Source organism: Bemisia tabaci, chromosome 2 (genome assembly GCF_918797505.1).
Source record: "Bemisia tabaci chromosome 2, PGI_BMITA_v3".
Taxonomy (NCBI): domain Eukaryota; kingdom Metazoa; phylum Arthropoda; class Insecta; order Hemiptera; family Aleyrodidae; genus Bemisia; species Bemisia tabaci.
The window spans coordinates 36,765,216-36,781,208 of NC_092794.1; the positions used below are offsets into that span (position 1 = coordinate 36,765,216).

Consider the following 15,993-nt stretch of genomic DNA (forward strand, 5'->3'; position numbering starts at 1 on the left):
TTTCTATCCATAAAGGATATGCATTATACTTTTTCAATATATAGATGAGGAAATATGAGCCGTACAAGGAAGTGATGAAAAGAGTGACAAAAACATATGACATGTATAGTTTGTATGATTAGGAGCGTAAGTGAGGGTAAAATTTGCCGTAACTACAGAACAGCCCTGAAAATCTCCGGAAAATGAAAGCTGCTATTATCAACATACCTGTTGATCATCAAAACAGAAAATTCTCACCCACTGGAGGTACCGGAAACTACTGGTATTTGACTGATTAAAAAGATATGTGCGATGTTGTCAAATAGTAAGCCCTTTACGCGATCAAATGCGATCAGTGTAATGGAAAAGTTGAAGAAAAATTGGATGAAAGAAAATTGCCCTAAATTCGGGAAGTGCTCCAAGAGTTTTTCTACCATGTGAAGTGTTTGCACATGAATGTCAATGGCAGTGCGTGGAAAACCTCTGATCTGGTAATTTCAATATGGAATGAAAAATGTAGAATCCCTGTGATACATAGTGTCCATGTTTATAAAAATGTTTACAATTTTATGAGGAGTGGAGGCGCGTATCGAGAAATGCTAGCCGGCGATCGCTGGTTCAAGAGAATATGGAGACTGATTTTACGGCAAAAAACGACGTGTTATTCGGCACTGCTTTATGCAATGCTCTAGATATCTAGGACTTGGGGAGGGGGGGGGGGGGCCCTCCCCAATTCCTCTCTAGGGTAGGACTTATTTTTTTAAAACGCTAACATAAAATGTTGCTCTTAAATGGTTTAATGTGATAAAAAAACACAGTAGCCAATAGGATTTTTAAAGAAACCTTTTTTATCCCGGCGCGCACAGAGTCTAAAGATTGTTATTTTTCCGATTCCTTTGGCATTTTCACCTTCTCTTTTTGATATTTTAGTTAGTGGCAGGGATTTGACGCTATATGTTCAAAAATTGGTCCAAACTTAGCACATACCTTATAAATTAAGGAAAATTTTTTGTTTTTCTCTTAGGTCACTCTCACTTGGCTTGGTAACGCCCAATTATTCCGCTCGGCAGCTCTAAAAGTCGAAATTTCACAGTTTTTGAACGTATAATAAAATTTTTGGGCAGCCTTTAATGGTAGTAAAAATTCGAAAATTTGTGGAAAGCAACTCCAAACCGTCAGTAAGGAAGGGCAATTTTCAGAAAACTCCTAGGTCTTTTATTTTCTGGCAAGCGAAGCCCACAATGGCGGGAAACCCGTCAAAAATAGCTCAATTTTGACCGTATTTCCCCTTTCAAAAATTAATTGGACACCCTGTAAATGACAATTAAGGTCAAAAAATTTGTGGAAAATAAGTTCAACCGTCTGTATGGAATAAAAATTTTTCCATGGTTCCTACATCTTGCATTCCCAGTCCTGCGATACCCGAAATGGCAGAGAATATATGAAAATTACCTCAAATTAGACGTTTTGGGAAATTTTTGGGAACACCTTGTAGTGACAGTGGAGGTCTGTGGTTGCTATGAATTAATTCTGTCACGAGATACAAAAGAGGGAAATCAATTTAATAGTGAATTTAGTGTCTTAAGCAATCTTAAGTGCGCCCGGAAAAAGATGGGTTTCTCTGCAACCAGTGAGCCGATCTTAAAAAAATTTAGCTTGTTAGATTGCTGAAATGTATTTGCAGAAAGTCATTTCCTCAATTTTCTTCTTTTTCATTACTTCAGAAGTTATTGAAGAAAAACGATCCTCTTTTTTTATCGTACGTACAATGATTTCGAAAGAAGGGTGTATCTCTGGCTTCCTTTGTCCAATGATTACAGAGGGCAAATTATGCATTTATTTGAAACTCTCCATAGATTTCAAAGCTAAAGGATCTAGATTAAAAGAATTGCCTTTGCCAACTGCTGCATTTAATTTTTCGGGACACCATTTCAAATCTCCAAATGCGTTTATATGATGCTGAACCTAGTACATATGCCCTTCTTCTGGCATGGTCCTTAATTCTTCAAGGGAGGGTGTTAAACTTTTGAGGACGCTCTTTTACATATCAAGAACTAACATACATGGAATTTGACCATGATTTGACCTTAGGATTGTGGGGTCTTGGTGGTCAGATATTGGCCCTTGCTGCCATTTCATACTTAAAAATCAAATAACTCGAAAATAAAAACAGGCCCATCTTCAGATTTTGCGGTTTTCACGTTTCCGATCTTGAGACCTTCCCTGACACTCATCAAAAAAATTCGCAGGTGGTCTTCAAAAACTCGAGGTCTTCACAAAAATTAAAACTTTTTAGAACACTCACGGAAAGAGACTTGGAGCTTTCAATTACGATAAAAGAGACATTAAGCCTTCAATTATGATGAAAGAGACATGGAACTTTCAATGAGTTAGTCAAGTCATTTTTTTTGTATTGTGTCATTCGAAAGTAGTAAGTGACCGAAGCTTACAGTTTTTTTCCTAAATTTTTTTGATGACTGCAAACGGGAGAAAAGTTTATTTCAAAGTGCCAAAAATTGGGGAAGCCTAAAACGGCGTTTGAACTGCGCGCTCGTAGGTTCCGCATTGTACACGTCACGATCAATATGGCGGCGGAATGCGTAGTGGAAGAATACACGGCGGCGTTGCGTTGGTGGCGGTATGTTTTTGTTGGTCAATTGGAGGTTATGTAGGTTACTTTGTTTGAGATTCATATCCATTGTTCCGAATTCTCTAAGCTTTTCAATCAGAATGCAATACAGATGTATGTAGGATATGTAACATTCACATAGAACTTACTTAACCTCAAACGAGAAATCGTGATGTCAACATTGGCAGCGTGGCGGTAGTAAGCAGGTCGGCTTCGGCGCCGCCATCTTCCCGTCTATGACGCGTATAGTTCGAAGATTCACGGCGGTCGGTTCAAACACGTTTTCGAGGACCCCTAAAACGGAAACGTTATATCTCCGCGGAGACAATTTTTCGTGAAATTGTAACATGCGCATCGTTAGGGTGGTCCAAGTTAACATGGGGAAGTTTTTTTTTGGCCCAATGAACCGCGACTCAACCTAAATTTGTTCCTTACCATCCAAATATGATACCTGCCAAATATTTTCGTTCTCAGACAATATTAACACGTGCCGACTTGAGGCTGAAAATCTCCCAAAAAATTACATTGATTTAAATGGGGCGAAAATGGGCCGATCCGCGGTATTTCGTTTTTCGGCTGTAAAATGCGCCAAAATGCAAATAACTTGCTCTTAACCTACGAAGATACCTAGAGGCCTATTGTGATTGAGAAAATCACACATTCGACCCATTGAGAGGGGGGGGAAGGGGTCACAGCGGAGCCAATTCCTAGGCCCCGCGGCCCTGCGCGAGGCTCCATGCGCCAAACTGATAAGAGAGGAACGCGCTCGCATTTTCGGGCTCCCTGCTCCCTGATACGCATTGCCGTACTGCAAATTAAATGATGTCATTTCTAGAGTTTGAAAAGCAAATCAACTGACCTGCTGATAAGCACAGAGGCAAAGTATTTTACAAAATGTTGCCGAGTACAGAAAGCTGTTCAGGGATCTCAACAAAAAAAGGATGACTCAAGAATTCTGAGTGGAACAGAAGGTAATATTCTTTTTACTACCTGTTTTTTATTTTAAGAACTTTAATTACGAAAGTCTTTTCCACAACTAATGTCTACATAATGTTTAATGTGTATATAATTTATTGTGTAACATTTGGCAATACAAAACAAATTTTTGTTCACGAGATGGAGTACTTGCTCTTGCTCCTTATCTAGGATATAGTCTCATTATTATAGTTATGTCATCATCATTATTTTCAGTGTTTTTACTCGCTTTAAATTCACTTTAAAAGCATACTCATTCAGTTTTCAATTGATATTTTTTTTTAAATACGCACTGATACTTATCAGCGGGCATCAGAAATTTTCAAGCTAGAACATGTTTTAGCTACTTTACCGTTGTTGCAGTTTTTGATATTTTCGAATATTTTTTAGGTTCTCTCCAAAAAAAATTTTCTGAATGCTATATGTCAAGTGCTGAAACTTGAAATCCGTATTTTATAGGTGCGGTCGAACACAAGTAAGGTGCAACGCTGCTTTTATATGCAAAACGGTGCAACGCTGCAACCAACGTTACAAATTTTAATAATATTCGTCTTGTTTTGCTATTTCTTGCAATTTTCCTAAAAAAAGTCTTACGGTGGCAGGTTTTAACATTATCAGAGAGTAAAATAAAACGTGGCCGGCGTCGTTTTTGGATCAAATGAAACTAATTTAGGGAGCGACGCGGTCCATTTCCCGAAGTTGCCCGGAGCGTATCACACTAGCACATAATGCTTCACGCGGCGCCTCAGCAACTATGAATCGGCTCCACTGTGACCCCCTCCCCCCCTCCCAATGGGTCGAATGTGTGATTTTCTCATTCACAATAGGCCTCTAGGTATCATCGTAAGTTGAGAGCAAGTTATTTGCATTTTGGCGCATTTTACAGCCGAAAAACGAAATACCGCGGATCGGCCCATTTTCGCCCCATTTAAATCAATGTAATTTTTTGGGAGATTTTCAGCCTCAAGTCGGCACGTGTTAATATTATCGGAGAACGAAAATATTAGGCAGGTATCATATTTGGATGGTAAGGAACAAATTTAGGTTGAGTCGCGGTTCATTTTCCGAAGTTGCCCAGTTTGAACCACCCTAGCGCATCGTCCTTCTCAGACCAAAAACTGTAAGATTCGACTATTTGCAAGCAAATCCTTCCCGAGCTCAACTGACTCATTATGATAAAAGAAAAGTACAGTAATGGAATCTTTACTTACAGGTAAGATAATGGTGGGGCGCAGTTGGTGAGGATAGGCATATGTAAGACCAGGGTAATATGCTGCTGCTGAAGACTGAGGATGTGCAGCTATTTGAGCATATCCAGGAATGCTTGCATAATTTACGTAGGGGTGCATACCTTGAGCTGCATACAACTGTGCCATGGCTGCTGCAGCCAAAGCTGATTGAGGTGAATATAGCTAAAATAAAGCAAGACATTCGTTAATAGGAGTAGTTTTTTGTATGATCGCTGATGGTAAGTAGAACTTGCAATTAAAGACAATAGAAGAGAGCTCGGTTCACTACGTTTAAGAGGGGAACAAAATTCAGGGACAAGAAAAGATACATTAATATTTCTTTATTTCATTAAAAAAAGGACTGATCCGAAAAAATGAATATATTCACAGAAATTCTCATAGTATTTTTGTTTTCTCCTGGCTTTGAATTTCCTTTAAAGAATAATATGCATCCAAGATTCATTCTTTCATCTAGTTACTCAAGTGTATTTGATCCACATTATAATTATTTTCACAGTAATGAAATACATACTAATGGTACAACCAATAACTGGAAAATACCTCAAGAATCGTGCATTTCCATAAGAAAGCATGGGACTATCAGGAATTCACCTCTGCCTGAGATATTCGATTTATGCTCAATTTAGACCCTTAAACATTAAAACCCCTGGAGAAGACGGCGAGCGTGCATTGGCGAAGATCTGTCAAAAACCTCTTTTTGTACATAATATTTTTAATAAAAAGCTTTTTCCCGCCATAACCTCATAAGGTTCCGTCCTACAGGTAGAGCAAAGAATCTTCCGATTTTTCCTCGATAGCATCTGTCAATGTTGGCACTGGCCAGTGCCAACCGAATGATCCGAGTGTTCAGTAGGTTAGAGGGTGGGATTTGACCTTCCCTCCTTCATACACAGAGGCGATAATTGCAAACCTACACTGGTAAAAAAGCGCCAGAGATGTGGTCTTAATGTTTAAGAAATGGTTCAACTGAGAATGTTTCTAAAATAAGATCCTGTTATACACCATGGGCCAGCAAAGGGTAACCCTCCTCCCCACGCGGGAATTTTGATCATGGCGATTTTCTTGAAGCTCTCACCTAGTAGAATAAGATTTTATTTGTTTACGCAAATTCAATCGAGGTGGGGAGGGGGAGTTAGCCCCCCCCCCCTCAAAATTGCTCAGAATTCCGACTTTTCCGCAAATATTCCCATTTTTCTCGAAAAGGCTTGATTTTTGGGGAAAACTCCGAATAACCAATTTAAAAGCTAAAATTTAGCTCTGGAACAGTTGTGTTTGACTTTGCTCCCGAAAGGACACGGCGAAGGCCTCAATTTAATTGAGCAGCGCCTGGAGAAAGTTTGGGAGAGTTCGAAGAATTTCATTTTCCAATTGATTTCATTCGAGAAAAGCTATTGTCAGTCATGATACCTTGCTAAAGTACGAGAAAATTCTATGAACTTCTGGAGAGGATTAATAAGGGTCATCCTTTTACTGACTGTCACCTGAAAGATGAAAATTAGAGATAGTTCCAGAAAGTGCCAGAAAAATTCTAGAAAGTTTTGGGAGAACGAAAGGGGAGCCCTTGGTACCGACTGCAGTGCTTGTTGAAACTCAATAGAGGATGGAAAGGAACCACGGGCCGCGGCTGCGTAGTGTTCTAGAAGCCGATGAGCGCGGCGCGATACGTGGTGCGGGTGGTGGGGCGGGGATTTTGCCTAGCAGCCGGACGGGGACAGGCGTCGCGGCGGCGCCGGGAGGCATATTCCCAAACCCGCGTGAAATAAGAAAAATCTAGCCTGTCTTCAAAATCCTTAGCCGCTGCCTTCTGAGCCCTCCTGCGGTCGGCATGAGGCTCCTCAGCAAGTGCCCTTGGGCACTGCGGCCATCCTTTCTCCTTTCTCCCGTCTGATTGTCTCTTCAACCCTCCGAAATGAATGGGGGTGACCTCGCGGTCCACTCTTTTTGTTTTCCAGAAAACAACATCTTACTCCTCAAAACAAGCCCTTCGCAGAGTTGTTACATGTTGAAAGCATTTTTAAATGCACCATTAACCTGTTCAAGAAAAACCGTGATTATTCGATTCACTTGGGATGATTTTTTCAGGTCAGAGTCTATGTCTCTTCCGAAATGGATTTCAAATACCGAACATCGATGATATTGATGCAGGCGGCGTGTTGCCTCCTAATTTGTCGGTGTCCAAGGGATGTTTGTACCAGATTTGATTCATTGCAATGTTTCCAAATACCGCGAAAAAATTGATCAACCTTGCTTAAAAACATCATTTTCACTTGAAATTTCAGTATTTATAGGTTTCTGTCTTCATTCATTGAATATTAATGTCCAGTCTCTCAAATAACGAAGTTGAATGATGAACTTTTTTTAGGGAACAATTTTATTTTTCATGTCAATTTCTATTCCTCATTAATGGGGTTTTAATATCTCTCTTATTGGTTCGGGTGATACACCGAGTGCATATTCATCCTCGCAAATGCAGCGACTTTTTTTATATCTCATCTTCACCACCTGTTTATTGTTTATCCTTTCAAGCAAGGTGATAGGTGCTGCGCAGAACTATAAGTAAAAGAAAGGAAACATTTGACAGAAAGAAAAACAAAATTACTTGAATTTTCTGTCAAGAATACTGCACTTGAATTAAGAATAAGATCACTTGAATAAAGCCGAATCCTGCTTGATATGAGCGGTTTTCTTCTCAAAGTACGCATTTTGCAGCATAAGTCAAGAGGTATCTCCTCTTAGCGGCAAATTCAAGAATATTTCTTCTTACATAATCATTTTTTTTCCAGTGAAGAAGCTCTGCAAATTCCACTAATTAAAGAGGCTTGTGAGATGCATATGCATTGTACTGCTCTAAAAATGTTCCGAGAATTTTCCATCAGAAATGTTTTTTACAAAGAACAAAACAGCAGACATAGTCAATAGACAAGTTTATTCATCGTGCGATCAACGAAGGTGACGGCATGACTCTGCATTGCGAAATTTTCTGCATTAAAAATATTGTCACTGCTTATAATTGAGGCATTTTTCGGTAAAAGGGCGTATGAGACGTCCAATGCTGCTAAGATTGTGTAACGTAGTTCTCTATCCGACTGTTTTGCTATTGATTTTTCATTGAATCTGCTCTGAGTTTTTCCTGGCGATTGTAAGAACGCACATTCACTGTGAATGTATTTCATTTGCCGCGAACGCTATGAAACTTACGTAATCATTGCAGCATAGCAAGCTCCATTCGCCTTTTTGCCGAAAAAGTCCTCAAATTCTGCTTTTAAAAATATTTTCGCTGCATAGAGAAGCCAAAAGTGGAACCTTGGTTTGCTCAAAAGATGAGGAACCAGCCTGAGCCGAGCCGAGCCGCGGCTGGTGCGGAGGAGTCTCACAAGGGGCTGCAGTTGGAGTCTAAACTGGATTTCACATTCAACGCGGGGTTTGGGAATATGCCGCCGGGAAGGGGAGGCAGGCTGCCACTGGGAGCGGTGAGCGGTCGGTGAGTCTGCACGGTCCGTCGCGCGGGGGAGGAATTCCTGGCACGAATTTTCAGCGATTTTTAGGCGCGCTTAGAGCTGTTATATAATGAATAATGATAAATAAATAAAAAATAAAATTAATTAATTTTTTTAGGTCATCATGGCCAACCATACAGAAACGAGGCTGCAATGAGAAACTTTAGTTAGCAACCAGTATAAACTTATGTCAATGTTTCTAGGATTGTTCAATTTCTTAATTATTTAGCAAACAGAGAACTATATGTTCTTTTCTTAAATTTAAGATGGGAATACAAAATTTGGAAAGCAGTTGAGTCTGCATGCAGGGACACACATAGGCTCTTCCTGCTGATTTTCGAGTGGTTTCTGCGATAGAGCCGAAAATTTCATGTAGACGGACACAGCACACAAAAAGGTACCACTGAACTGACAACTGGTTTCCGCCAGTTGATGTCTTAAATTTACTGACACGGTACGTTTTAAACACTTTTAATGCGGTCAACATACCATCCGCGATTTTTTTGCAGAACTGTCAACTAGAAGGCCTACTGAGTGAGGAACAACAAACCGCGAAATCTGTAGTTCGGCCGTTGTGGAGAAAATGCGATTTTTCGCTTTTTTGGCGGGAATTTCGGGTCAAGGCGCTGAAAACGACAAGTTAGGCTGTTTTTGTGGCTCGTAAATGCATATTCACAACATGCATTGAACAACAAACCAAAAGTTTACCACGGTTCGATTCCGGAACACCCCCCCAAATTGCCTTTTCAAAATGGCGGCCATAATAAAGCCTCTGGAAGTTCGATTTTTTTTAAAATACAAATACAGTGTCATGTGAGATGTTAATTCCTATGTAATTTTGGTCGTAGATTTCAGATATGAAGTAGAACAAGTCCCCCGATCAAAAGGAGGTACCCCAAATCCAAGATGGCAGCCAATTTTGTAAGACCAGGGGTTGGATTTTTAAAAAGTTCGCGTGATAGGGCAAATGAGGAATCATATCTTATGTGATTTTGGTCGTAGATTTCATTTATGAAGTCATAAAAGCCCTCAAGTCAAAGGGATTGCTCCAAATGCGAAGATGGCGGCCAGATTTGGAAGGCAGAAAGGTGAATTTTTGAAATGTTTACATGACATCCCTAGTAAAATGGAATCAACCTGACGTCCAGCTATGTTTCATAAACTACCCTGAGTCAGACTGATATCAGCCTGAATTAGTGCCGAATGCAGCCTGAAGCCAGACTTTCTCGATTTTTGATTTGTTGGCATTTCAGCTATAAAATAATATTGTTGTATAAGACTTAATATTTTTCATTTTCTTCTTCTTTCGTCTTCCAGGTGAACAAATCATAATTTTTGGTTAAAAATAAGCGAAGTCTAATGAAATCGAGGAAAGTCTCAAATATTTCTATACCTCTACATTCTAAATTACTTCCAAACTGTTTTTCGAAACTAGATGCAAGAAATCGATGAATGACCCAAAACCCTGCATCTTGGGTGAAAACAGCTCCTCAAAACTCCAAAAATGCTTTTCTACTGTAGTACGGCAAAGAATTCTCCTAAGATATTACAAAAGGTGAATCTAGTTACGGAGAGGGAAAAAATTGAGTAGATGCTGAAATAATAAATACCTGCTGCTGTTGCTGTTGCTGTTGGAGTAGCGCCTGGTTGAGTACGGCTTGATCATAACCGGGAGGAACTTGGGGAACTTGTGGAGTGGTATACAACTGGCCATTAGCTATCACGCCATACGGAGTTGACACCGGTACAGACGACACTAGACATGGGAAATAGTGTTGTGAGTTGAGAAATACAGGAATAACTTCAGCCTCACATAATCATATGTACTACGGTGACAAACGTTTCTATCACTTCTGAATATGCAATTGGAATGTATAATGAAGAGAGGCTCAGTTGCAAATTTACCAACAACAAGTGGAATCATATTCTTCTGATTGATAAAAAGTTTTGTTTCTTGGAAACTAAGCTGAAAATGGATAAGAATGCGAGGAAGAGAAAAAGACTTCTACAATGCAGAATTAAAGAAATTAAGGTGAAATCTCTCTACTTTTGAGGTTGATCAGAAAGCTGCTAAATCGTGGTGCACAAATCGACAAGATAGTGCTGTTGGGTGTAAATTAGGAGACATGACTTCCGATGCCACGGAAGAAATCGACCAACTTCGGCTTAAAACTGGGATGCTGCTGGTTGGTCAGAGTGGCGCTAAAATGAAGATAACAAGACCTTGCACTGCAGGCTGGGCTGGGCCATACACAGGGTATCCGGAAATTGACATACTGAACTTTCAGGATCGGTTTTTTGACTCAGAATATGACTTTTCTCCCTATGCACATATGCCCGAAAACGCATCATAGGTGAGCTATGTGCTTCCAAAGTTGCCATTTTTTCATTTCAAATTGATGTAACGCCTCGTTACTTAGTCCAGGGTGTCTAGCAAATTTTTACTTTCAAGGTTTTCCCTGACCTATTGAATTTTCTTTCTCCCTGACTTTCCATGACCTTTTACCAAGATTTGCTTTCAGTCTGTACGATGTTTTCCACCCTTCAAAGCAATGGATCACAATTCAAGAATAAAAACCTTTTTGCGGTCTATGAGTGTCAACAGAGACTCTCGTAAAAAAGATTATTTTCTTTCTTCCACTATTACATCATAATTTGTACTTAATAGTAATGCTTCGGAAGATCTTTGCTTGTTACTTCAAAACACCTAATAAAAATTTGCAACCTCGAGAATTAAATAAATAGAAGAAGAAATAGTACACTTCCAGAGGTGTCGAGGACGCCTTAAACTTGTCGCGGACACTTCCAGAGGTGTCGCGGACGCTTTAAAGGCGTCGTGGACGCTTCGAAAGGCGTCCCGGACACGTCCAAAGGTGTCGCGGACGCTAAAGGAGGCGTCTCGGACGCTTTAAAGGCGTCGTGGACGCTTCAAAAGGCGCCGCGGACACTTCCACGGGCGTCTCGGACGCCTAAAACTTGTCGCGGACGCTTCCACAGGCGTCGCGGACGCTTTAAAAGCGTCGTGGACGCTTCCAGAGGTGTCGCGGACGCTAAAGGAGGTGTCGCGGACGCTTTAAAGGCGTCGTGGACACTTCAAAAGGCGTCAAGGACACTTCCAAAGGTGTCGCGGACGCTAAAGGAGGCGTCGCGGACGCTTTAAAGGCGTCGTGGGCGATTCCAAAGGCGTCGCGGACACTTCCAGAGGTGTCGCGGATGCTAAGGGAGGCGTCGCGGACGCAACAAAGCGATAGAGAGAGGGAGCTCCACTAGTCAGCACCATAGAATAAAGAGACTACGCTGCGTGGTCTCTTTATTCTATGTCAGCACTAACGGTTCAGATGGCACCTCAGACCAGGAGGAAGCGCTGCACGGCTAAATATCGAAGCGCCGTAAAGTTATGCAAAAAATCGCGATCTTCGACGCGAGTCCGCTTCTCACCCGATTTGGCGTTTTTCTTCCCTGACTTCTCCCTGACCAATTTCATCTCCCTGACTTTCCTGGTCGCTAGACACCCTGTAAGTCGTAAGGAGCTGAAAATTTGAGCAGGGGGACATTTTTTGTGTGTCAAAGGACGTGCGTCTTCGCACGGTTCGTTTTAAAAAAATTTAATTTTTCTGAGGACCACCCGCGATTTTTATTTATAAAAGTATCAAGGAAGGTCTCTAGATTAAGGTAATGAAAACCGCAAAATCGTAAGTGGGGCCGTTCTATTTATTTTCGACTTTTTCTATTTTTAAGGGTAAAATGGCGGCAAAAGCCAATGTGTGACCACTAAAACCCCCAGCCATCTAGTCAAATTAAGTTAAAATTTTATGTATGTTAGTCCTTGACATGTAAATGGGTGCCCTCAAAAATTTCAAACCCTCCCTGAAAGAACTGCACTCCCTTATGCGGTGTTGCCAAGTTACGTACCCGATAATGACGCGACTGACGGGGCAATGTAGATTTTGAGTTGCGATTATCACCAAAACTTATAAAAACCCTTACCATTATACAATGTGAGGATACTTTTAAATCTTATTCGATAAGAGCATGCGCGGTTGCCATATTTTCGTTTTTTGAAATTGCAAAATTTGGCCAGAAAATGTCAATTTGTTTTATTTGATTAAAACCAGTCAATGCTTATTTTTCAGCGGCATTATCATAATACGGAGCTCTAATTAACTTTAAAGGAAATTTAAGATTCATCAATGAAAAAAGAGCTTTTTATCTTGTAAGCAGGTCTGCCATAAACTGTTGAGCAGCAACAAAAATGCCCTCCGAGCGGGAGGTGAATCTTGGGCGATCTAGATTTAATATGGGTGTACTCTTCTTACTGGCGAGCGAAATGGGAGTCCTCTTTTCTTCTCTTCGCAAAATTTAAGAGAAAAATTGTTCAAATTTTACTTTATGATTCCAAGGCGAATTCTGAAAACCTCAAAAAATCGCTCGCACAGTTATTAAACAGGAATAAACAAGCAAACGCATCTCAGTCATTAACCTCGAAAGTTCATTTCCCACATTACGATATTTTGCTATTATTTCCAATGTTTAGAAATCTGGAACAATTAGATAAAACACACGTATATCATTTGTGAACCTTGAAGTTTTTTCTCTTTAATTGGACTTCGAGCAATCAGGGCTTTCATTCTTTGTGAACATCAGTAAAATGTCTAGACGGTTCTCGTTTACTACTTACTTGTGAATTAAAAAATATTTTTTCTTAATTTTTTTGGGGGGGTCTTAAGAGGGGGGGGGGGGGTCCAAATTTTACTCTTTGAGTCAGGAACAATAACCGCGGGAATTTTTTTCGAGCCAAATCCGCTCGTCGATTTGTGTGTACTTATTTTAATAGATCAGCCTGCATTCCCTGATTGAAGTCAAGTGACTTTGACAAAGTGTCCCATTGTATGTAAAAATTCTTCAATTACAAGTCTATCAATTGACAATGTCGGTGAAAAATAAGCATTGACTGGTTTTAATCAAATAAAACAAATTGACATTTTCTGGCCAAATTTTGCAATTTCAAAAAACGAAAATATGGCAACCGCGCATGCTCTTATCGAATAAGATTTAAAAGTATCCTCACATTGTATAATGGTAAGGGTTTTTATAAGTTTTGGTGATAATCGCAACTCAAAATCTACATTGCCCCGTCAGTCGCGTCATTATCGGGTACGTAACCTGGCAACACCGCATAAGGGAGTGCAGTTCTTTCAGGGAGGGTTTGAAATTTTTGAGGGCACCCATTTACATGTCAAGGACTAACATACATAAAATTTTAACTTAATTTAACTAGATGGCTGGGGGTTTTAGTGGTCACACATTGGCTTTTGCCGCCATTTTACCCTTAAAAATAGAAAAAGTCGAAAATAAATAGAACGGCCCCACTTACGATAGAGAATCACCTCAACAGGTTTTAATTCAAGTAGCAACGATCGCCTGGAGAAGAGAGACGAAAAACGAAAACAAGTCGAACCTTCAAAATCCAAAAAATCGATTTATGAGTACGATAAATTCGGCAACCGTGCAGACAGCATTTATATTCTTGTAGAGAATATTTTTTAACGTTTTAAAGGGCATTTCCGCAACACTTACACTCAAACCGTTCGCGAGATATCGATTTTTAAAGTTTTGAAAAAATTGCAACTTTGCTCCCCTGCCCCCTCCCCCCTAAATATCCGAGGAGGCTGAAATTTTGCCCAAACATCGAGGACACTTAGTACAACATATGAACAAAGTTTGGGTCAAATCCAGGGGGCGGGCCAAAATCGGCGTTTTTGGAACAACCTCTTTTGTAGTGTTGCCCCTTTTGTGTTTTTTTCGACAGGAAATCCTATTTTATGCCATAGCTCAAGTTTGATGGTTTTGCCCAATTATTTAAACTTTTTTTTTGGGGGGGGGGGGGGGGGGGGTTTGTCGAGACTTTGGAAATTTAGACCAATTTTATTTGTTGCAATTGCGTTTTCACATATAGGTCCAATTTTAAGACGAAAATTTTTGAGAGGGTTGGGGGAGGGGTAGGGTAGGATTTGTTTTTTTAAATCGACAAAACCAAATGTTGCACAGTCTCACGAGCCTCTGAAAGGATTAAGAGATTCCCAAAGGTTTGAGTGGCATTCCATTAAAATTTGGACAATTATTAAGGATGTTTCAATAGTTAGTACCCCCCCCCCCCCTTCAAAGAGTTTCCCTCAATAAGCTATTGAGACGAAACTAGGGGAATGTATCTAGATCAAAGAAAACTGCAATGAGGCAGTTCGGCTGGTGAGGGATTGGCTTAAAAGCTATTGCACTATATGTAAAATTTCACCAGAAAAACGATGAGCACAATAAACAGTTTTGAAAAAAATTGCTAAGGGGAGAAAATGCGATTTTAAAATCGTGCCCCTCAAAAACGTTATTTGAATCCGGGCCGTGGCGCGAACGCCGATTTTTGACGTCACACCTCAGGTGACCACCCTTGGTTTATTCCGAGTTAGTCCGAACAATATGGCTGCTGCCCGGTTTGTTTATTTAGCGAAAGTTTCTAGCTGTATATTGTGATTTAGTGGTAAAATTTGACGAGAAATTTGTTGAAACATTTGGTTTCGTCCGAAATTAACTCTTTCTTGATGAAAAAAGGCGTCAAAGTTCGCGAAATTTATTCACCGGGCGTCCGCGAGTGAGCATCGGCTATCGGAAACGACGGGCTCGTAAACAAACGAAGATTGATAACAGGAAGGATCCAAACAACTCGGAATCTTTTGATTTTCTTTACCTTTAAACCATTTCTGACTTCTACAAAGCATCTGAAAATCAGTTTTATCGTATTTTACAATCTGGAGCTAGAGTCTATCGGCTCATTGTGATGTGTATTCAGAGTATTCTGAAACAGAAAGTCAGTTGTCATAAGTTCACACCCAGACATTCTTTTCTTGGATCATTCGCTTTTCATTTTCGCCTCAAATCAAGTGTTTTGTAGTTTCCTTATCTGAAGTATGTGGTTTTGAATTCATACAAGAGTTTGAAGTTCATCTGTTTTAGCATTAAAGCCTATTGAGCCCTCAAACTTTACCGATATGATTACAGTTCAAGGTTCCTCTGGTCCGTACCAAGTGATTAGGTACACATCAAAGATGTGTCCTATGGTTCTTCAAATTAACAGTTCAGAAGTAAATTAGAGACTACAGTAACTTAATCCACTCCTGCCCTTTCCTTCAGTGTTTGTTCGTGTCTGTTCTTTATGCGTTACCACTCTAGTGCATACACCGGTAATGTAGGTTAGATAGGTATTATCGCATATTTTCTACTAGCAGTACCTTCTCTTAAGCGTTCTAATTTAGCAAAGAAATTCCACCAGTTGCAGAAAATTGTGTGCGTAATGAATAAGTGAATATGAATACCTCCTTTTGGTGACTCAAAGTTTCTCAGATCCGTCTTAAGGAGGTTTCGCATGTAGGTGCATGATCAGTTTTGCCAGATGAAATTACTGCCCTAGCAGCTTCAAATTTATACTTTGATCTCTGATTCACTAATAAATGACACTTTATGGTGTCATTTATATTTAATCAGTTCAAAGCTAATGCGACAATAAATCATCAAAGGTCCGATTGAGGAAGAAATTTTCCGGTGAGTGCCACGGCTGAATCAACATTCCAACTAGACTTGCGAAGGTATCAACCAGGAAATGATCATCTGTCTG

At 40.1% G+C, this 15,993-nt stretch overlaps 1 protein-coding gene across 4 annotated transcripts in view; it reads right to left on the reverse strand.

Moving 5' to 3' along the window:
• Positions 1–15,993, reverse strand: part of LOC109043410 (DAZ-associated protein 2) — a 117,023-nt gene that overhangs the window by 26,499 nt on the left and 74,531 nt on the right. For all 4 annotated transcript variants that reach the window (XR_011899331.1, XR_011899330.1, XM_019060604.2 and 1 more), the window contains exons 3-4: positions 9,941–10,086; positions 4,795–4,995 (exon numbers count right to left, since the gene is read on the reverse strand). Coding sequence is in view for 2 of the 4 variants with exons in the window: in XM_019060604.2 (XP_018916149.1) it covers positions 4,795–4,995; positions 9,941–10,086 (347 nt within the window). In the remaining 2 variants the exon portion in view is untranslated. The remainder of the gene's footprint in view (positions 1–4,794; positions 4,996–9,940; positions 10,087–15,993) is intronic.